The 22,855-nt window shown below is 44.2% G+C and overlaps 1 protein-coding gene across 1 annotated transcript in view; it reads left to right on the top strand.

Moving 5' to 3' along the window:
- The window catches only part of crybg2 (crystallin beta-gamma domain containing 2), a 118,467-nt gene that overhangs the window by 14,412 nt on the left and 81,200 nt on the right, over positions 1-22,855 (top strand). Inside the window, exon 3 of the mRNA XM_089122834.1 lies at positions 17,971-22,217. Coding sequence (XP_088978960.1) covers positions 17,971-22,217 — 4,247 coding nt within the window. The remainder of the gene's footprint in view (positions 1-17,970; positions 22,218-22,855) is intronic.

Raw genomic sequence — 22,855 nt, 5'->3', positions numbered from 1 at the left:
AGTTGTTGTTTTATGTCAGCACACTTTGGAGTTCTGTGTTTCTTGCCAGTTTCTTGTTTTGTTTGTTTATTTTGTATTTGGATTGATAACATGGATTTTAAACCTTGCCTGGATGATTACGAGATGGGTTGCCCTTAATTAAAATTTTACTGCAACTGGATTTTCTGTTCCCTGTGTGTGTTCGTGACCGAACGACTCCATCACACCTAAATCCAGCGGTAATTTTCTTTTCTTTTTTTTTTCTCGGAAGATCTCTTCCCCAGTCATCATGTGGATTCCACGTAGCAAGCTTTCTTCCACTGAGAGGGAGAATGGCATCTCGCTACTGGAATATTTTTCGAGATGTGCATGAAGGCATAAGGAGATCAGGGTAGCTGAGGCTTCACCACTGGTCTCATCGAACGCTGGGACTTCGTCAATGGTTTCGTCCATTTCTGAGGCGGCAGAAATCCGTCTGAAAGGACGAAGGAGGAGAAGGAGACCTGTATCTGCCCAGCGAGAGACTGTTCGCGTCCCGTCTGCCCAGCGGGAGACTGCTCGCGTCCGGTCTTCTCAGCGGGAGACTGCTCGCGTCCCGTCTGCCCAGCGGGAGACTTCTCACGTCCCGTCTGCCCAGCGGGAGACTGCTCACGCCGCGTCTGCCCAGCGGGAGACTGCTCGCGTCCCGTCTGCCCAGCGGGAGACTGCTCGCGTCCCGTCTGCCCAGCGGGAGACTGCTCGCGTCCCGTCTGCCCAGGGGGAGACTGCTCGCGTCCCGTCTGCCCAGCGGGAGACTGCTCGCGTCCCGTCGCCCAGCGGGAGACTTCTCGCGTCCCGTCTGCCCAGCGGGAGACTGCTCGCGTCGCGTCTGCCCAGCGGGAGACTGCTCGCGTCCCGTCTGCCCAGCGGGAGACTGCTCACGTCCCGTCTGCCCAGCGAGAGACTGCTCACGTCCCGTCTGCCCAGCGAGAGACTGCTCACGTCCCGTCTGCCCAGCGAGAGACTGCTCACGTCCCGTCTGCCCAGCGAGAGACTGCTCACGTCCCGTCTGCCTTGTCGGCTTGCGGCTGTCTCGGATATTGAAGAGGCCGGTGTCCAGTGTTTCAGAGCTGAACCCAGTGCCTGTTCCAGAACCGGAGGCAGAGTCAGTGCCCGTTCCAGAGCCGGAGGCAGAGCCAATGCCCGTTCCAGAGCTGGAGCTCATGTCGGTTTCGGACCCAGTGTTTGTGTCTGTGTTTGTGTCTGTCCTTGTGACTGTTTCTGTTCTAGTGTCTGTTCCTGGGCCGGTGTCTGTTCCTGAGCCACTGCCTGTTCCAGAGCCACAGGCAGAGCCAGTGCCTGTTCCAGAGCCACAGGCAGAGCCAGTGCCTGTTCCAGAGCCGGAGGCAGAGCCAGTGCCTGTTCCAGAGCCGGAGGCAGAGCCAGTGCCTGTTCCTGAGCCGGAGGCAGAGCTAGTGCCTGTTCCAGAGCCGGAGGCAGAGCCAGTGCCTGTTCCAGAGCCGAAAGGGAAAGCCAGTGCCTGTTCCAGAGCTGCAGCTCATGTCGGTTCTGGACCCAGTGTTTGTGTCTGTCCTTGTGACTGTTTCTGTTCTAGTGTCTGTTCCTGGGCCGGTGTCTGTTCCTGAGGCGGTGTCTGTTCTCGAGCCGGTGTCTGGTCCTGAAAGGTCTGCTCCGCCCTGGCCACCTGAAAGGTCTGCTCCGCCCTGGCCGCTCGAGGGGTCTTCACCGCCCAGGCCGCCCGAGGGACACTCTGTTTCGCCCTGGCTCCCCGATGGACTCTTTGTCTCGCCCTGGTCCCCAGTTAAGCCCTCATCCCTTGTTCCTGTCTCCCTTCACGGACCTGGTCCACCATCCCTCCCCCTGATCCTCCACCACTCCACCTCCCTCCTGAACTCTTGTGTCAGGTTTTTTTAATGTTGTCGTAGAGTGTCTGGTAGCCGCTCCGTAGATGGGGGGTTATGTCACAGTGTCTGGATGTGTTCCCTTGTTTGTCCACTAGATGTCCTCCTTCCCAACTGTGTCATTCACTATCTGGAACTGCATTTCCCATCATCCTGTTCTGTCACTTACTGATCATTGCACTCAACTGTTTCCCGTAATCATTGTTCCCAGCCGTTCTGTGTTAGTCTTGTTAGAAATGTGTATATATTCCCTGTCTGTGTTAGTATGTGTACAGAGTCGTTGTTTTTTTTTTTTTGTCACCACACTTTAGAGTTCTGTTTCTTGCCGGTTTCTTGTTTTGTTTGTTTATTTTGTATTTGGATTAATAACATGGACTTTGAACCTTGCCTGGACAACTACAAGATGGATTGCCCTTAATTAAAATTTGACTGCAACTGGATTTTCTGTTACCTGTGTGTGTTCGTGACAATTAGTATAAAAAACTTAAAAATATAAAAATTATAAAAATTTAAATGAAAATTACAAATGTTGCCTTGGCAATAAACTGAAATAAGTTAAATATGAAGCACTACAATTATTAACTGGAAATAAATCAAAATTAAATAAAATTACATTAAACCTACATAGCATTTATTTAAAATAAAAAACGAATAAAATTACAAAAAATTCAACTAAAATTAACAATAAATACCAGCTCATTTAAAATTTTGTTAAAACTAAAATAACACTGCTGCACCCTTGACAAAATTGCAGTAAACATGTATCTGTTGTTTTAGGGTTAATGTGCAAACGTTTATATGTCATTATGTGTACGTTACAATGGAAAAAAATGAGCTGATATTAGTGGTGTGCATGCAAAAAATAATGATAAAACTGTAAATGAGAAGATATTAGCAGTGTGCATGCAAAAAAATTATAATAAAACAGTAAATAAGCTGATATTAGCAAAGTGCATGCAAAAATAATGATAAAACAGTAAATGAGAAGATAATTTCAATGTGCATGCCAAAAATAATGATAAAACAGTAAATAAGCAGATATTAGCAGTGTGCATGCAAAAAAAAGATAAAACAGTAATTAAGCTGATATTAGCAGTGTGCATGCAAAAATATTGATAAAACAATAAATGAGCAGAGATTAGCAGTATGCATGCAAGAAAATAATGATAAAACATTAAATGATCAGATATTAGCAATGTGCATGCAAGAAAATTATGATAAAACAGTAAATAAGCAGATATTAGCAGTGTGTATGCAAAAAAAAAAATATGAAAAAACAGTAAATGAGCAGATATTAGCAGTGTGCATGCAAAAAATAATGCTAAAACAGTTATGCTAGTTGAGCTGGTTAGTGGGACTCCATCACCCCCTGGTGGATAATGTGTTCACTACACCATCTATCTCATTTATCAAACCGAATCCTGGTGGTTTGTAGAAAAAATGCTTTGCACAGAAAAGTGAATAGAACACAATAACAATTGATTTATATGCATATATTAGATTGATTAGTCAGAAAATGAATAGCGGTTGAGCATACAACAATATCACACATTGAGTCCAGGTGTAAATATAGGCTAGGCTACTTGTTTCATTATTGTTTGTTGTCACGGCCATTCTCATATATTTACATCCATATTTTACATTCTAAATAAATAAAATGAATGAATGAACACAGTTATTTAGTGTTGATGATGATGATGATGATGTTCAGCGGCCCAGAATGTCGTTCTCTCAGGATAGACGCGCACACACCTGCAGAAGGACACGCGAGACTGACTCATTTCAGCAGTTCGTGCCTCTGGATACTTCTTTGAAAATCAGATTTGAACTTTAATGGCTTTTTAGTCTGCCTGTTATACAGTTTATAGGCTAGTGCTCTCCTAAACGGTTTCACATATTCTTTAATCATTCTTAATATATTACAACATAATTATTTGCTTATTGGTTTAGTTACACCGCCCCACAAAAGATTCCTGTCTTGTTTTACAGCACAAATTAAGCACAAACATTTAATTTCTTTTTTTGTGATTTTTAATATCTTAATATAATATCTTGATATCTTAATATCTTCAGTCGTTGCTTCTCCAGTAAATGTATTCTGATTTAAGAATGTTTAGATATTTGTGCTGGAAAACGAGACTGAAACACTGAGCAGTGAGAGTTTCAGTTATTATTGATCTGACATTAAAATTCCTTTTGGGGTTTTCCCCCGGCCAGCAGGTGGTGTGCATCGTGGGCGCGTGTGTGTGTGTGTGTATGCGTCTGGAAGAATCACGGCTGACAGGTTGATCTCTCCACAGTTCTTCAGAAGTTTATTCTCAGTCGAGTTTACAGGTTTCTTCTGTTCAGATGTGACTTTTAGTGTCGGATCGCCATAAACATATTGTCATTAACTTAATATGTTGGTGTTTCACACAGTGCCTTTTGATTTCTGTCACTATTTATGACACCGATAAGCATTTATAACTCTGCATTACAAAAGTGGATAATATTCATTAGTGATGTTGAAAACTCGTTAGTGTAATTCCAGCAGGTTAAAAGTCGCTTGTGCTTCAGCGGCTGTTCCTGTAATGGACTATGTGCACGTTAGCATATGCTAGTTCCGGCTGCGAAACCGATATGGGGTGTCTAGTTTCCGGTAGCCTGATGGACGACGTAGAGGATGTATGTTTCTCCAGATGTCTTGAACATTTGCCGAATATTACAGTCGATTATGTTCATCGACTGGCTAATGATTTTCTTCCAGCTCCCCAGAGCAAGAGAGAATTGGGGTTTAAATATTACATTTCTCAGTATTTGCATCATTTTGAAGGGAACGTTAAGTCACAACAACATCCATGCTCAGACTGATCTCATGAAATTGCGTATGTAGGCTATGACGCGTATCACGTATTTTTGGCATGCTATCAACATGCATAATTTCTTTTCTGCGTGTTTATGAATACCGTTGACTTAACATTATTATTGTATATACATACATATGTATATATATATATATATATATATATATATATACACTCACCGGCCACTTTATTAGGTACCCCATGCTAGTAACGGGTTGGACCCCCTTTTGCCTTCAGAACTGCCTCAATTCTTCGTGGCATAGATTCAACAAGGTGCTGGAAGCATTCCTCAGGGAGTTTGGTCCATATTGACATGATGGCATCACACAGTTGCCGCAGATTTGTCGGCTGCACATCCATGATGCGAATCTCCCGTTCCACCACATCCCAAAGATGCTCTATTGGATTGAGATCTGGTGACTGTGGAGGCCATTTGAGTACAGCGAACTCATTGTCATGTTCAAGAAACCAGTCTGAGATGATTCCAGCTTTATGACATGGCGCATTATCCTGCTGAAAGTAGCCATCAGAAGTTGGGTACATCGTGGTCATAAAGGGATGGACATGGTCAGCAACAATACTCAGGTAGGCTGTGGCGTTGCAACGATGCTCAATTGGTACCAAAGGGCCCAAAGAGTGCCAAGAAAATATTCCCCACACCATGACACCACCACCACCAGCCTGAACCGTTGATACAAGGCAGGATGGATCCATATGCTTTCATGTTGTAGACGCCAAATTCTGACCCTACCATCCGAATGTCGCAGCAGAAATCGAGACTCATCAGACCAGGCAACGTTTTTCCAATCTTCTATTGTCCAATTTCGATGCGCTTGTGCAAATTGTAGCCTCAGTTTCCTGTTCTTAGCTGAAAGGAGTGGCACCCGGTGTGGTCTTCTGCTGCTGTAGCCCATCTGCCTCAAAGTTCGACGTACTGTGCGTTCAGAGATGCTCTTCTGCCCACCTTGGTTGTAACGGGTGGTTATTTGAGTCACTGTTGCTCTTCTATCAGCTCGAACCAGTCTGGCCATTCTCCTCTGACCTCTGGCATCAACAAGGCATTTCCGCCCACAGAACTGCCGCTCACTGGATGTTTTTTCTTTTTCGGACCATTCTCTGTAAACCCTAGAGATGGTTGTGCGTGAAAATCCCAGTAGATTAGCAGTTTCTGAAATACTCAGACCAGCCCTTCTGGCACCAACAATCATGCCACGTTCAAAGTCACTCAAATCACCTTTCTTCCCCATACTGATGCTCGGTTTGAACTGCAGGAGATTGTCTTGACCATGTCTACATGCCTAAATGCACTGAGTTGCCGCCATGTGATTGGCTGCTTAGAAATTAAGTGTTAACGCGCAGTTGGACAGGTGTACCTAATAAAGTGGCCGGTGAGTGTATATAGCATATATATATAGCATATGACCTACCTTAACCCCAACCTACCCGTCACCTACCATCCTAGGAAAAAATAAATATCGCTCCCCAGATGTAGATCTACATTTTGTTTTGTTTCGCTCGGACATTTGACGGCGTGTACATACGCGGTACATGTGGAATCACTCGGACATTAATGTTGCCATGCTACGTGCTCAAGCTATGCGATTTGGTAACTGTTATATCTCTCTATACATTATAAAATGCGAAATCATGCGTTAGAAAGTGCATTTTCCAGAACAGTTTGTGTTGGCCATTGTTTTGTTTATGATGTTCAGAGGCTATGTTGTTGACAACCACTATCGTCATATAGATCAGTGTTGACAACCACTATACATGTCATACAGGGAGTAAAGGTATCCGACGTTGGTTCGTTCGTTATCAAGTTAGGCTGTTCACACATATTTCTAAACAGGTCTCCCTTTCAAAATAGGTTCTAAACCCAGGGGCTTCTCCTGGTTAAAGGGTATAATATAATAAATAATTAGTAGCCTAAAAACTTCCTTCTAGCTGTCATGGATACGCAACGCTCCAGTCTGTAAAGCGACTGCTTGGGTGTGATGACAAAATGTGAAATATCGTTTACTTTTCACAATGCAGCAGCGCCTGGCTCCACCCAAATATGAGTGAAAACTGTGTTGGTTGACTTGACAATGAACAAACGAACATAGTTTTAGACAAATATATTTAGATAGCTAAGCTTTAGATAGCCGGTCCACTGATGTGGGATGTAAACAACGGCAACCGGAACCGAAGTACCCAACATCCGCCCTCAAGGCGGAAGTTAGCATTTTTCTCGTGCACATAGTCAATTAAGGCTTGTCTGAACATGTGATGGGACTTTTAACTCTACTTTTAGTTGATTTGAAGTAAATTCCCATGTACACTAGCAGTGGACTACATAAATATTCACAAACAAATCTATTGTATTGGATTCCAAAATATGTATTGACAGAACGGTATTTAATAGGCTTCTCAATCAAAAGAATAAACACAACTACAAGCCAAGTATACTTAGAATAGGGGAGCGCGGGGCACAACCTAACGCGGGGTTAAATGTAACACGGGCGTTTTACATAGTTCGTCAGGATCAAGCAGGCTGTCTTTACGCTCTTTCTCTCGCTGCCAGACGGTCTCACACGAATTTGCGGAAAGTTTTGAAAATATTTCGTGAAGATACTGGACAAAGAGTGTTTTGATATCATGAAAGTAATTTTTTTCATCATAGGTTTTTTTTTTTCGGTTTCTGAGTTGGGTTTCCAAATCTAACTTTATATTGCCTTAATCACTGTCTTGTTGGCTCAAACATAACACCGTTTTGAAATATGTCAGCAATTCCTAGCAACTGTTAGCTAAGCTTAAAATATGTAATACACAGCGGGGTTAGTTCTAACACAATGTTACAACTAAGCCTCCAAGTGTACAATGATAATCAAATATAAACGGAGCCACACAACTTTTCAGGTTTGAGTATACATTTAACTTTGCTGGACGTTCACAAACAATGTTGGAATTTAAAATGTTTAAAATTTAGTGTAATATGAATGATAACTTGTTTATTTATTAAAAATATGGCCTGTTTTTTAATGCAATAAACCCTTTAAATTTTTATTTTAAGCTCATTTGTATTATGACTGTTATTATTATTAGTAATATACTGTTATTAATAATAATAATTGTACATGCAGCTGCCACACAAAAATCTAATTTAATTGCAATTGCAATATTTTATAATTTTATTTATTATTATTTATCACAAAACTGTGCAGCCCTTTTCTATGTCTCTATCCATGATATTGATCCACAATAGAAGGATGATCGGATGAGGGATGGATTTATGGATATCTGTCTATACAGATTGTGATGTCATGAGAGGCGACACATATCTCAGCGGGACAGTTCAAGTAGTGCAAGGACACAAAGTTCAAGTGAAAACAAGGATTTTATTCAGTTCTTTGGTAATATCAGAAATAGCATTCCCAACTCAAAAAGTGTAACTAAGGATCAGGTCGGTCTTCAACAGTCAAAACTTAAAGGATGCCTCTGAGGGTGGAATCATAATCTTGTTTCCCTCAGGAACGTAAACTTTCAAAGTCTTTTCCAACCTTACATCAGTCTGTGTTGCAGCCCGTGGCAAAGCCAGCAGTACATCTTCCAAATGTCTGGTGAGTATTTCCAACCTTCATTATTCCTTGTGGAAACAATCCTGGCGTGGTCTTGGTTCTCCACAGAGCGCACAGCCTGAAGCTTGACTCCCCAAACCTCACACACCCCGTCACTGTGTCTCTAACCCTTAAGTAGGCCTCCAGCTCATCAGACCCTAATCAGTCTCAGGTGTGCAGGAACTTTGTGTATTGAGGGGTGGAGTTCCCGCCATCACCAGCAGATGGAGCCACAGCTGTTTGTGGTTGCAGCCACCTCAGGGAAATGTAGCGCCCTTCCAGGACACAGCCTCTCGTGACATCACAAGATACACAAACAATATCAAACTATTCAAATAAAATAGTACTGAATTATGTGTGTTACACACAAGTATTACAACTAACCTCTCTGTCTGTTACAATTAACCCTGCATATGGGGTAAGTTGTAACATTTGCACTTCTGTCACTTTCAGTGCAACTGTACAAAAATGGTAGGTCCTAGAAAAAACTTAAGTGTTCATTTGTAGCAGAGATGTGTATGTTGCTTGTGTAAAAAAAAAAAAAATAATCTAACCTAATTATTTTTTAATTAATTGAGCCAAAACCAAAATGCGTTAGGTTGTGCCCCGCTCTCCCCTACTTCATTATAGTTATAATCGAACAACAGACTGTGTACAAGATGTAAACAACACTGGTCCAGAAGCACTTCCTGTTTCAGTTTTTTAACACTACATAAAAGCTGGGATAAAATACAACCAACAGAACACATAAAACTGAATCAAAAAGTTGTACAAATATCTTTAAGATGTTTTCTTTACATGTGAAATAAAGAAAACGGTTACAAACTGAAACGGGAAGTGTTTCTGGACCAGTGTTGTTTACATCTTGTGAAATGGTCTATAGGCCAATTATAATTAGACTATCTGTCAGTATAAGTTAAGTAATATTAATATTAAGTATAATAAGTGTTATTTTAAGTATATTTCTGAGAAGTACATACTAAAAGTACATACCGAGTGTGTGTTTCATGTATCATTGATCAGTATGGATTGGTTGAGTCTTATGACAGGTTGATGTTGACTGATGATTATCTGTTCTGTACCAGTCGCAGTTTCAACAGCCTCCAGCCGACTGACACACACACACACACACACACACACTCACACTCACACTCACACTCACACTCACACTCAGACAAACGCGTTAACAGATAAACACTGAATGCACTTTAGCAACAGACTTCTCATCTTCCCCCAGACAGCAGAACAGGATTTAAATAGAGTCAGAGAGATTACATCTGTCGGTATTACTTTGATTAATCTGATATTCTTCTCTTCATCTTGCTTGCTACTATTTCTATATAAATATTTTTTTAAAAATGCATATAAGATTTCACGTTTGAGTTATGGTTAATTTCGCTCTAAAATGTTTAACAACAAATGTTACAAAAGTTTAAAAAAAGTTTTCGTTGTGCTCCCGTCCTGTTGTGTGCTCTTGTTGTCATTAGTGAAAGCAGTCGAATCACATTCAGTCTGGATAAAACTAAGATCGTAGTTATACGTCACAAACAAAAGGCCTATTAAACCCTCCCCAATATACCATTGTCTCAAATCTCTCATGCCTAAAGAATATGCAAATTAACCAGGCTACGATGACACATGACATGTTTCGGTTACACTTTATTTAAGGTGTCCGTTTCATGGTGTAATTATGCATTTAATATTGTTTACTAATAATTAACTACATGTGCTTTTTATAGGGTTAGGGTTAGGATTAAGGTTTGGTTTAGGGTTAGTTCCATGCAAATCTGTAATTATGCATAATTTATACTTATTATAATAAGAGTTCAATAAACAGTTATATTATTATATTATACTTATTATACAGTTTAATAAACTCCGCTACATACTGTTCAATAGTCCGACTCTCCTGATGAAGACGGAGAATCTGAATAGCTTGTCTCCAGGAAAGCATGGCTGCTGGATCACGATAGGGTGAGTTCCCTATCGAGGGAACTCAACACTGCGTCGATAAAATCGACTCTTTGGGGACGCTCCCTAAGCGTGCGCCTCTGAAGTATGAATGAAACTAATCCAATCCTGATTGGTGTTGCGTCGTGACGTAACATGTGACGGCATACCCGGAAGTATAAAAGTGACGCTGTCACAACACACACTAGCTTTCGCTCTTCAGCAAGCGCTTTATGTTGAAACTGTCTGTCTTATTTGGTGTTGTTTGTCTTATTATTGAAAGAGAAAAGTATGGCCAGTGAACAATTCAAGAGGTGTGTGCATCCCTGTCCTCGTTACATCACGGGTGGGGACGCACACTCTCTCTGTGTGTATTGTTTGGGAGTGCAGCACGCACGGGCAGCTCTCGAGGGGGCTGCTTGTGAAATGTGTGAGGCTTTGCCTATTAGAGTGCTGCGCTCCCGGCTGGCGTGCTTTGACGAGCACGGTCAGGCTCGCGTTCCCCAGGGTTCCGGTCCCGCATATGTCGAGGCGATGCGGCGATTGAGATCCTGGGGTTCGCAGCGGGATCTGGCGGAGGAGAGTGAGAATGCTGAGGCATTTTCTCGCTCGCCATCGGCTGATCCCGCAGCCTCTGGGAGTGGTGTGGGAGCCCGCGCTGCGGTTTCTCCTACCCGCGATCAGGTCCCGGTGCTTGAGCTGTCTACTTCTGAGGAAGGGGACGTGCTCAGCATCGATGCGGACGACCGTGATCTCAGCACGCCATCACGCGGCCTGGGTTATGAGGAGCTGGTGGAGGTTGTGACACGCGCTGTGGCCAGACTAAACATCAGCTGGCCACAACATGAGCAGGAAACGCAAGTCACCAGTAAAATGGACGAGCGTTACCTGCAGCGCAAGTCACAGCCTCACCGCCGGGGTCTGCCGTTTTTCCCTGATCTCCATAAAGAGATTTCGAGAACGTGGGAAAGACCGCATTCGTCCCGTATTTCGAGTCCCAATGTAATAGATTACAGCAATGTTATGGGGGCTCGAGATATGGGATATGGGAAGATGCCGAAGGTGGAGGAGGCTTTAGCGAGCTATCTCTCTCCCGAATCGGCGTCTTCCCTAAAGACCCCGGTGTTGCCTAGTAAGCCCTGCAGAGAGACATCTGCATTGGTGGGCAGGGCTTACATGGCGGCGGGTCGGGCTGGTTCGTGTCTGCACTCAATGGCGATTTTGCAGGCATACCAGGCCGACCTCCTGAAAGATTTGGATGGGGGGAGGGGCCTACTCCTGAAGATGTCGCGGAGTTGAGGAAGGCCGCAGATTTGTCTCTCCGGGCCACTAGGGAAGCGGCCAGCGCTATTGGCCGCTCTATGGCGGCCATGGTGGCCACGGAGAGGCATCTGTGGCTGAACTTATCCGGTATTAAAGAAAAGGATAGGTCCTTCCTGCTGGATGCGCCGCTTTCGGCTTCTGGCCTGTTCGGCGACGCCGTTAATTCGGTTGTCGACAGGTTTCAGGAGTCGAGGAAACAATCTGCGGCGTTCCAGCAGTACCTCCCCCGGAAAGCGAAGGCCAAATCTAGTAGGGGGGGGCAAAGCAATCAGCCCCAGCCATCAGCCAGCTCCTCCCACAGGGCAGAGCAGAAGGAGAGCGTTTCCTCTAGAGCCCCCCCTCCGGGGTCTTGGCAACAGAGGAAACGCTCCCAAAAAACCGAAGTCCTCCAGCCAGAGGGGCGACCTGAGGGACGTCATTCAGGCTAAGAGGACTTCGGAAAAGAGGTCCTAGCCAAGGCAGGACTTCAGAGGGCTGCCCCCTCCGCAGTGAGACAACCGAGGTTCCCTCTAGGAAAAGATGCAGGTCCGCCGTTAACAGCGCTTCGGGCCGCATCAATTTCCAGCGAAAAGACACCAGAGGCCAGCCTCGAGAGGCTGGCACCCTTAGCAGATTTTGTAGAGGGATGGTATCATCTTCCCAACATATCTCCATGGGTCCTGCAGATAATACGAGTTGGGTACAGACTGCAGTTCGCGCACCGCCCCCCCAAGTTCTCTGGGGTGGTGCTCACTGCGGTGGTCCCAGAGCAGGCTCAGGTGCTGGAACAAGAAGTACAGACTCTGCTGTCGAAAGGAGCCATAGAACGTGTTCTTCCGGTAGACAGGGAGTCCGGGTTTTACAGCCGGTACTTTATAGTTCCAAAGAAGGATGGGGGGTTAAGGCCAATTTTGGATCTCAGGGTGTTGAACCGGTCTCTGAGAAAATTCAAATTCAGAATGTTGACCATTCCAACAATCGTGAGTCAAATCAGATCCGAGGACTGGTTTGTCACGATAGATCTGAAAGACGCCTATTTTCACATCTCCATCCTTTCTTGTCACAGGAGGTACCTGAGGTTCGCTTTCGGGGGCGAAGCATACCAATATCGGGTTCTTCCGTTCGGCCTAGCACTCTCTCCCCGCACATTTACCAAGTGTATGGACGTGGCCCTTGCTCCACTGAGACTTCAGGGGATTCGCGTATTGAATTATCTCGACGACTGGCTTTTTTTGGCCCAGTCTCGGGAGATGGCAGTTCGGCATCGAGATGTCGTTCTTGGCCATATTCAAAAATTGGGGTTAAGACTCAATTTGAAGAAGAGTGTGCTAGAACCGTCCCAGGGCACGACCTTTTTGGGAGTCGTGTGGAACTCGATTACAATGCAGGCACGTATGTCTCCCGCACGTATCGAGTCAATTCTGGCGATGGTGTCCAGGGTGAGGCTAGGTCAGGCCGTCACTGTGAAACACTTTCAAAGGATGCTGGGCCTCATGGCAGCGGCATCCAACATTATTCCTCTGGGCCTCCTTCACATGAGGCCCCTCCAGTGGTGGTTGAAGACCAAGGGGTTCTCACCCAAAGGAAATCCGTTCCGTATGATCAGAGTAACGCGCAAGTGCCTTCAGTCTCTGCAAATATGGAAGAAGCCTTGGTTCCTATCCCAAGGGCCAGTGTTGGGGGTGTCATGTCGCCGGGAAACCGTTTCGACAGACGCCTCCCTTACGGGCTGGGGCGCGGTCATGGACGGCCGCTTTACCAGGGGTCTGTGGCAGGACCATCATCGCACTTGGCATATAAATTGCCTGGAGATGATGGCGGTATTCAAGGCTTTGAGGAGCTTCCTCCCAGACATCGAGGGTCGCCACGTTCTTATACGGACGGACAATACGTCAGTGGTGGCCTATCTGAACCGACAGGGGGGACTCAGATCGCGCCCTCTGTGCAAACTGGCGCATCAGATTATCCTTTGGTCCCAGGGAAAGATATTGTCAATAAGGGCAATGTATATCCCAGGGGTTCAGAATCGGGGAGCAGACATCCTGTCGAGGCAGGGGCTGAGGCCCGGGGAATGGAGACTTCATCCGGAGGTGGTGAAGTCGATATGGGAGAGGTTCGGACCGATGGAAGTGGATCTGTTTGCGTCTCGAGAGACGTCCCACTGTCCACTTTGGTTCTCCCTCTCACATCCAGCCCCGCTGGGGTTGGATGCCATGGTACAGGCTTGGCCGAGGCTTCGCCTGTATGCTTTCCCCCCGATCGCTCTGCTCCCAGGGGTCCTGGAGAGGGTCCGTCAAGAGGGCATCAGTCTACTTCTGGTTGCCCCGAGATGGCCGACACGAGTATGGTTCTCGGATATAATATCACTCCTCATAACTCCGCCATGGCCGATTCCTCTGAGGAGGGATCTATTGTCTCAGGCGGAGGGCACAATCTTCCACCCTCGCCCAGAGTTGTGGAAGCTGTGGGTCTGGCCTCTGAGGGGGTTCAGTACCTAAATGCTGGCTTATCAGCTGAGGTGGTTGAAACCATACTTAGCTCTAGGGCCCCATCTACCAGGAGATTATATGGCCTCAAGTGGAAGGTGTTTCACACTTGGTGTGGAGAACGAAGGTTGGATCCAGTAAACTGCCCAGTGGCTTCAGTTCTGGAATTCCTTCAGGATCGTTTCTCTGCGGGTCTCTCCCCGTCCACTCTTAAGGTGTACGTGGCTGCCGTTTCGGCTTTCCACGCGCCAGTAGATGGTGGACCTCTGGGGAGGCACCAATTGGTCATTAGGTTTCTCCGTGGTGCTTGGAGGATGAGGCCGGCGATCAGGTCCAGGGTGCCTGCCTGGGATCTGGCAATGGTTCTGGAAGGGTTGTCCCTCGCTCCCTTCGAACCTTTAGAGTCGGCTTCGCCTAAGGACTTAACGCTGAAAATGGTCTTTCTCTTAGCGATTACCTCTCTTAAGAGGGTGGGAGATCTCCAGGCCCTGGCGGTAACGCCAGCTTGCTTGGAGTTTGCCCCTGGCAAAGTAAAGGCCTTTTTGCACCCGAGTCCGGGCTACGTGCCTAAAGTTCCTTCGAGTACGGCTCGCTCTGTAGTCCTTCAGGCATTCCATCCTCCACCTCATGTGTCGGCGGGAGAAGAGAGGCTTCACTTGCTCTGCCCCGTCAGAGCTTTGAGTGTATACTTGGAAAAGTCTGCTTCTTGGAGAAGATCTGACCAGTTGTTAGTATGCTTTGGGTCACCTAAGAGGGGGCTCCCGGCGACCAAACAAACTATAAGTAACTGGATTGTCCAGGCTATTACTGAGGCTTACAAGGTGCGTGGGGTTCCTTCACCTTTGGCCTTAAGGGCTCACTCGACTAGAGGCATGGCTTCCTCTAGGGCCCTTCTGTCGGGAGTACCTCTGCAGGAGATTTGTGAGGCAGCCGGCTGGGCTACCCCGCATACTTTCATCAGGTTTACAGTCTCAGCCTTCCCAGTACGCCCGGTGCACACGTACTCGGCCCTTGCTGAGTGCCTAATCAGTTTCACTCTGGGGCGGGTCTGTTCGGTGCGTGGCCTAGTGGGTACTCGTTCCCCAAAGAGTCGATTTTATCGACGCAGTGTTGAGTTCCCTCGATAGGGAACGTCTCGGGTTATGACTATAACCCTTGTTCCCTGAGAAGGGAACGAGACACTGCGTCGTGTTGCCACGCCCCCTTTTCAGACCCTTGAGCGTCTTGCTTCATCGCGAGGCTAGTGTGTGTTGTGACAGCGTCACTTTTATACTTCCGGGTATGCCGTCACATGTTACGTCACGACGCAACACCAATCAGGATTGGATTAGTTTCATTCATACTTCAGAGGCGCACGCTTAGGGAGCGTCCCCAAAGAGTCAATTTTATCGACGCAGTGTCTCGTTCCCTTCTCAGGGAACAAGGGTTATAGTCATAACCCGAGACGTTCTTCTGTTACGATGCTAGTGTGGTTGAAGGACAGATAAAGCGTTGGATCCATATGCAGCACACGCTTTATTTAACAAATAATACAAAATAGACAAACTACTGGACTACAAAACAGGAACAACCGACACTGGCGTTAACAGTCCACATGAAACAAGAGCTCACAAAGACAGAAACACAGGGCTTAAATAATGAAGGACAAACAAGCTAAACCAGATAACGAGGGGGGCGTGAGAAATAATTAACACCTGGGATAATTAATAGACAGGGAACAACTGATAGCAAAATAACAAGACACAAAACCCACATTATAACAAGCGTTATAGGCTAAACTGTTTTTATAGATAAAACTATTTACATTCGGCAATCATGAAAACAAATCTCAGATAACAGTTGACTGTAACAATGTGTAATTAGACCAAAGGTTCATTTTGCGCCGGAGTTCTCCTTTAATAAAAATACGTCAACATTTTGCTGATGCATATGAATGCTTATTTGATATTATTGATATTAAAGGGGAAATGGTGTTGACGAGATGGGAATATGATGGCAGACATTGTGAACAATGTTTCTATGTGCAGTTTGTCATATGACATTACACGTCGTCTTTTTGTGTAATGACTGTAACTTACATTAGTCGTTCGCGGTCAAAACACTGGTGTAAACAGTTTGATGTCGCGATATTCAATGCCCAGAGCCTGGGCCAACCAACCCCGTGACGTCACATGTTAGAATACTGCACAATGGTGGCGCCCTGGCGGCGCAAAATATCCACAAGTTTCCGAGGGGCGCTCCTGTAAAAAATAAAGTGGGTGAAACTTCCGGTGACACGGCGGAAGTAGCATTCCAATGGTATTTTGTGTGTTAGTTAGCGAAGAGGCTAGCTGTTTTTCGGAGAATTATTTTACTACTTAAAGACGCAAATCTTTATGAGAGATGTCGTTACGGAGCTCAGGGACAACATGTGCTGTTCGCGGTTGTATGTATAACCGGACTAAACTAATTCAGTGGCTTAAACGTGATTGTTTTGAACATAAGCTGAAAACGAAATCACAGTGATCCTGCCAGAGCCCGTCTCTGATCCTGCCAACGACTGTAGTTTCCATCACCTCCCAAAAGACGACGAATCTTCCTGTGTACATTTGTTTAAATTCTTAAAGCTATGGTATACAATGTTAAAAATCGGTCGAGACGGTAGGGAAGTTTTAAAAAACTCATCCCGCCCCTCCACACACACCCCCTGAGCTACCTGATCCCTGACGTATGTCATGTTTGAGTTCACGTAACGCAAGATTAGCAACACATGAAATAACCATAACCAGCATCTAAACAAGGATATTAATAATGAACAATCTTTGAAATCGTATACCCTAGCTTTAATGTTCTATAAACTCTCTAAGCTTGTGTTTGGCTGTTCGCTACTGATGTTACACCTAAACTTAGGATCAAAGCCTGCATTGACAGAATACCAAATGTGCCAGTTAATGTATTCAAGTAGCTATTCATTTATAATTTTGAATAAACTCCAAAGCACAATGACTAAGTGTGTATTTTTTATTTTAATTGTTTGTCAGCTCGCACAACTGTCTGTCACCATGCCTTGATGAGTATTGATTATTAACAATGTTATTATAATATTCCCAACCAACTACTGCGGAGGGTAAAGGTACTGTTATTTCACCCTTTTGAATTTCGTTGAGGTTGTGTTCCCACATCGTTAGCTAGTTTGGATCGCTATAACTTGAATGACTGTCAACTGTTGAATGAACGAGTGTCAAGCATATCAAATCGCGCTTTGTTTACTTCCAACCGGAAGTCGCGCCCACTTTTGGGGCCCACTCAAGGCCTCATGGGGCGTAGGAAACTTGTGGATAAAGTTTTTTTTCTTTATTTCTTGTTTATTTATTTATTTATTTTTTTGTTTATTTATTTTATGTTTACATTTGTCATATTTCTTATATAATTGTTGATTATAATGGAAATCCATCTTGTAAATCATGTAAACTTGATTGAGTGCTTAATTTCCCCTTTAATTTATGGAGTTAGGGTGCTTTGAAACAATATTGTATAAATCCCTATAGAAATGAAGAGTTCAGATGCAAAAGCCTCTAAATGCCATTTGAAATTTTCTTCTTTAATGATAATTTTTTTATCAAACTTGTATATTTAAGTTCAGTAATTTCACTTAAATAACAATTAATAGGTAATTATCATTGCCATTTAAGTGAAATTACTGAACTTAAATATACAAGTTTGATAAAAATCATCATTAAAGAAGAAAATTTCAAATGGCATTTAGAGGCTTTTGCATCTGAACTCTTCAAATAAAGGTGACATGACTTAAAAAAAAAACTCTTCATGATTATTAATCTTTGTCTTTTTTCTCTTCTGTTTTGCATTCTTTCTCCCTTTCTCCTCCCTACTTTCTTCATCTCCAATTTCATCTATTTCTTTCATTATTTTTTAGAAGGGGCTGCTCAGCTACTCGGAGACGGACCTCCGTAAACCCAAGGGCTTTGCTGCATCCCTGTCCTGGAAGAAGAAGAAGAAGAAAAGAGATCTGTCCCAAGGTCTTTCAAGCAATAGTGATATCCCAGGGGTCAAAGAGGACATCAGTGAACAGGAAGAATATGACAACCAGGTAGAAGTAGAACCAAACCAACTTGGTTTTGAGGCAACAATGCCTATGGCAGAACCGCCCTGTACTTCTGACCTATCCCAGACCCAGGATGTCTTGAGTGACATGTCTCGACCCAATGAGGAGGATGCAGGTTATATGGCTTCAGATTTGGGCAGTACATCAATACAATTTATTGACTCTTCACTGTCGGATAGTGATGCTTACCAGACGCCCCCAGATAGCCCAGTCCCAGAGTACTTCTCGTCTGATTACACCGATACCCAAGCTGTAGATAAATCTTCTCAGTACTCCACATCTGGGTCTGACATCACAGACTCATTCAGCCCTGTTCCTAACATGGAGACTTCCGCGAATACTGACACATGCACAGTCCATAATTCAAGCACAGATCTGAACCTGAATGATAATTCTGAAGTATCTAAATCAGGAATTTTAGCAGATGTTGAGGTCAAAACCATCACCACAGATGTTGTTAAAAAAGATTCATACTTGGGAAATAAAAAATCAACTGATGCTGTGCACCACAACTACATGTCCTCCATCAACCAGAGTTCCACCACTTCCGTCTCCGAGATTCCCACCACTTCCATTCCTTCCATCCCCCAAAGTTCCATATCTTTTATTTCTGAAAATTCCCCCACTTCCATCCCCAAAATTTCCATCTCTTCCATTTCCGAAAATTCCCCCACTTCCATCGCCCAAAGTTCCATCCCTACCATTTCCGAAAATTCCCCCACTTCAATCCCCCAAAGTTCCATCTCTTCCATTTCTGAAAATTCCCCCACTTCCATCACCCAAATGTCCATCTCTTCCATTTCTGAAAATTACCCCACTTCAATCCCCCATATTTCCATCTCTTCCATTTCTGCAAATTACCCCACTTCCATTGCCCAAAGTTCCATCTCTTCCATTTCTGAAAATTCCCCCACTTCAATCCCCCATATTTCCATCTCTTCCATTTCTGCAAATTACCCCACTTCCATCGCCCAGAGTTCCATCTCTTCCATTTCTGAAAATTCCCCCTCTTCAATCCCCCATATTTCCATCTCATCCATTTCTGAAAATTACCCCACTTCCATCCCCCAAATTTCCATCTCTTCCATTTCTGAAAATTCCCCCACTTCAATTCCCCAAAGTTCCATCTCTTCCATTTCTGAAAATTCCCCCACTTCAATCCCCCAAAGTTCCATCTCTTCCATTTCTGAAAATTCCCCCACTTCCATCGCCCAAAGTTCCATCTCTTCCATTTCTGAAAATTCCCCCACTTCAATCCCCCAAAGTTCCATCTCTTTCAATTCTGAAAATTCCCCCACTTCAATTCCCCAAAGTTCCATCTCTTCCATTTCTGAAAATTCCCCCACTTCAATCCCCCAAAGTTCCATCTCTTCCATTTCTGAAAATTACCCCACTTCCATCGCGCAAAGTTCCATCTCTTCCATTTCCGAAAATTCCCCCACTTCAATTACCCAAAGTTCCATCTCTTCCATTTCTGAAAATTCCCCCACTTCCATCGCCCAAAGTTCCATCGCTTCCATTTCTGAAAATTCCCCCACTTCAATTCCCCAAAGTTCCATTTCTGAAAATTCCCCCACTTCAATCCCCCAAAGTTCCATCTCTTCCATTTCTGAAAATTCCCCCACTTCAATCCCCCAAAGTTCCATCTCTTCCATTTCTGAAAATTCCCCCACTTCCATCGCCCAAAGTTCCATCTCTTCCATTTCTGAAAATTCCCCCACTTCAATCCCCCAAAGTTCCATCCCTTCCATTTCTGAAAATTCCCCCACTTCCATCCCCCAAAGTTCCATCTCTTCCAATTCTGAAAATTCCCCCACTTCCATCCCCCATAGTTCAATCTCTTCCATTTCTGAAAATTACCCCACTTCCATCCCCCAAAGTTCCATCTTTTCCATTTCTGAAAATTCCCCCACTTCAATTCCCCAAAGTTCCATCTCTTCCATTTCTGAAAGTTCCCCCACTTCCATCCCCCAAAGTTCCATCTCTTCCATTTCTGAAAATTCACCCACTTCCATCCCCCAAAGTTCCATCTCTTCCATTTTCCAGAGATCCCTGATCCCCTCAGACAAAACCATGACCCAGAGTTCCAGTTCAGACTCAAATTCTGCCTTTACCCTTGAATGTTTCTCCACACATCCACCTTCCATTACATCCACTGAGGTAGAAGATTCTCAAACCAACACTGCAAATAACAGAAACCTGTCTGCCAGTAACAGTGATAGAGTGAAGACTGACCCCTCCAGTGCCACTGCTAAAAGCACCAAATCCATTTCAGTTTCATCCATGCCTGAAGTGATTTTGTCTAGTTCTGTGTCCTATTCCAGAATTACAGAGAACAGTTATAAAGATACTGATATAAAGACAATTTTATCTTTCTCTAATACTGATGTTTATGAAAGTGACTTAAGCTCAGTAACTCCCAGTTTACCCACAAGCACTCTACATTACACTTCTGATTCAAGGTTTCTGGAAGAAACTCACCCTGAAAGTAATTGTGAGACTATTTCAATGGAATCTAATCAAACGGATAATTATTCTTTCTCGACATTTGCCACTGACTCAGAGAAGCCTGCTGAACCTGTCCTTTTTGAGGATGAGTTAAATATAGATTTACCAGGTGCGTCGAGAATATACACCACCATTAAGTCATCTAAAAAGGTCACCTTTGACCTCTCTGGTCACTCTGAGCCCATCAGCCCTGACCATTCCCAGAAAGGTCTCTCTAACAATAGGTTTTATCCAGATGTGGAAACCCTGACTGAAACATCAGCAGAAGACCACGTAAATCAGGAAAGAGACAAAATTAAATCGGCCAATTCATCAGAAACTTCCTCAGATTTTCTAGACAGTGGTGTCTCCAGCACTTCTGAAATCAGACCTGCCATCACAATTCATCCTCCCCCTCACTTAGATGTTTCTTACCAGCTGTTCAGCACTCGATCCCCACAGGGAGAGATAGACAAACAACAGAAAACATGTGAAGATTGTGAGGTTGATGTTCAAGAGGCATCTACTCAAAGTTCTGAGTTGACTGGCCATGATGAAACCACAGCAGAGAGTATAACCACTAGAAATGACCTTCAGATGTCCGAGAAGAACAAATATGGACCAGAAGTGGAGGAAGGAAGTAGACCAGATCCTGATTATCATTATAAATCTCATGTTATGCCCGTCCAAGAACCTGAACCAATTGAGATCATAACCGCTACTGAGAGTATGACCATTAGAAACGACCTTCATATGTTTGTGAAGGAAAAATACGATCAAGATGTTGAGGAACGAAGGGTTATTTATGATGAACATTATTACGTATCATTTGATCAAGAAAAGGACGCTGAAGAAGAAAAAATCGTGGATGTTTTAACACAAGAGCAAACGTTACTTCACAACATTTCAGAAAAATATGAGGTTGAAGTGCAGAGAGAGGAATTGCAAATGGTCCAAAGCACAAGAGGAGCATCTGCATTAATGGAAGCAGAAGTATGTGGAGTTAAAGTGCTGACAGGTCAAGCAGAGAAGCAGATCCTCTGCCTCGATCCACTGAAACCAGACCCACCAGTCAATCAAGAATGTGGCTCTGAAGAATGCACTTCGGCCCCTCCCTTCTCTGAGCCGGTGAAGGTGTCACTTGCAGATTCAAGTATGGAAACACACAGTCACCTGGAGATTAGGCCCCGCCCCTCGGCCCCGCACCAGCCCAGCGGAGAGATAACAACACTGGAGGACACGGCAAGGTGCATATACCAAACAAGCACTGATAACCCCCACGCCGAGAGGGAGGAACATACCAGCAGGAATATAGACACATCTCTCAAAAGAACACAGGAGAGTGAAAGTCAAGATCACAGACCTGGGAAGATCTCAGCAGAGGAGACCTTCACACACGCCGAAGACACAAGATACACACAGGGGACGGTGACATCCAGAGACTATATCTCTCACAGGAACTGGGAGGAAGTCAGTGATAGATCATCCGATGAGATAAGGGAGGAGGACACCACAGAAGTAAACACTTTCCCTGATCAACTACTTTCAAGAAATTTAGTACCTGGGGAAAGGTAAGCTGCTGATATCTTATTGTTAATCATGATTGGTGTGTGTACGGTTTGAATGGCAAATGACTGACGTGTGTGTGTGTGTGCGTGTGTTCTAAGGGTTAGAGAGTCAGACTTGTAACGTGATTGAGGGTTCAATTCTCAATACCGACAGGAAATGACTGGTGTGTGTGTGTGTGTGTGTCTCCACAGTTTACAGTGTGTGTGTGTGTGTGTGTGTTCAGTACTCGCTACTACTAGTTAGTGTGTGTACACTTACTTAGATGGGTGAAATGCAGCGGACAAATTCTGAATATTGGTTGAATATTGGTAAATGTGTCTCTGTCGCTTTTATATATAGCAATCTAGCTAGATTGCTATATATAAAAGCGACAGAGACACATTTACCAATATTCAACCAATATTCTGAATTTGTCCGCTGCATAAATAATTTTATTCCTGCTTTTATTTAGGTTTGGCCTATGAGCAAATTCATAAATAAAATAATAAAAAATATTTTGTAAAAAAAATTTAAATATAGAGATTAAAGCAATTTTTTTTAATGATTTCTGTATTTTATTCATGCACGTTCCGCTCATCTTTTGCATGATTAAATTACACACCTTACACATGAGCAACAGATATAAAATTAAAAAAAATGA

Source organism: Pimephales promelas, chromosome 18 (assembly GCF_988280905.1).
Source record: "Pimephales promelas chromosome 18, fPimPro1.hap1.1, whole genome shotgun sequence".
Lineage (NCBI taxonomy): Eukaryota > Metazoa > Chordata > Actinopteri > Cypriniformes > Leuciscidae > Pimephales > Pimephales promelas.
Note: the sequence above shows the minus strand (reverse complement) of the source record. Positions and strands in the feature narration are given on the sequence as shown.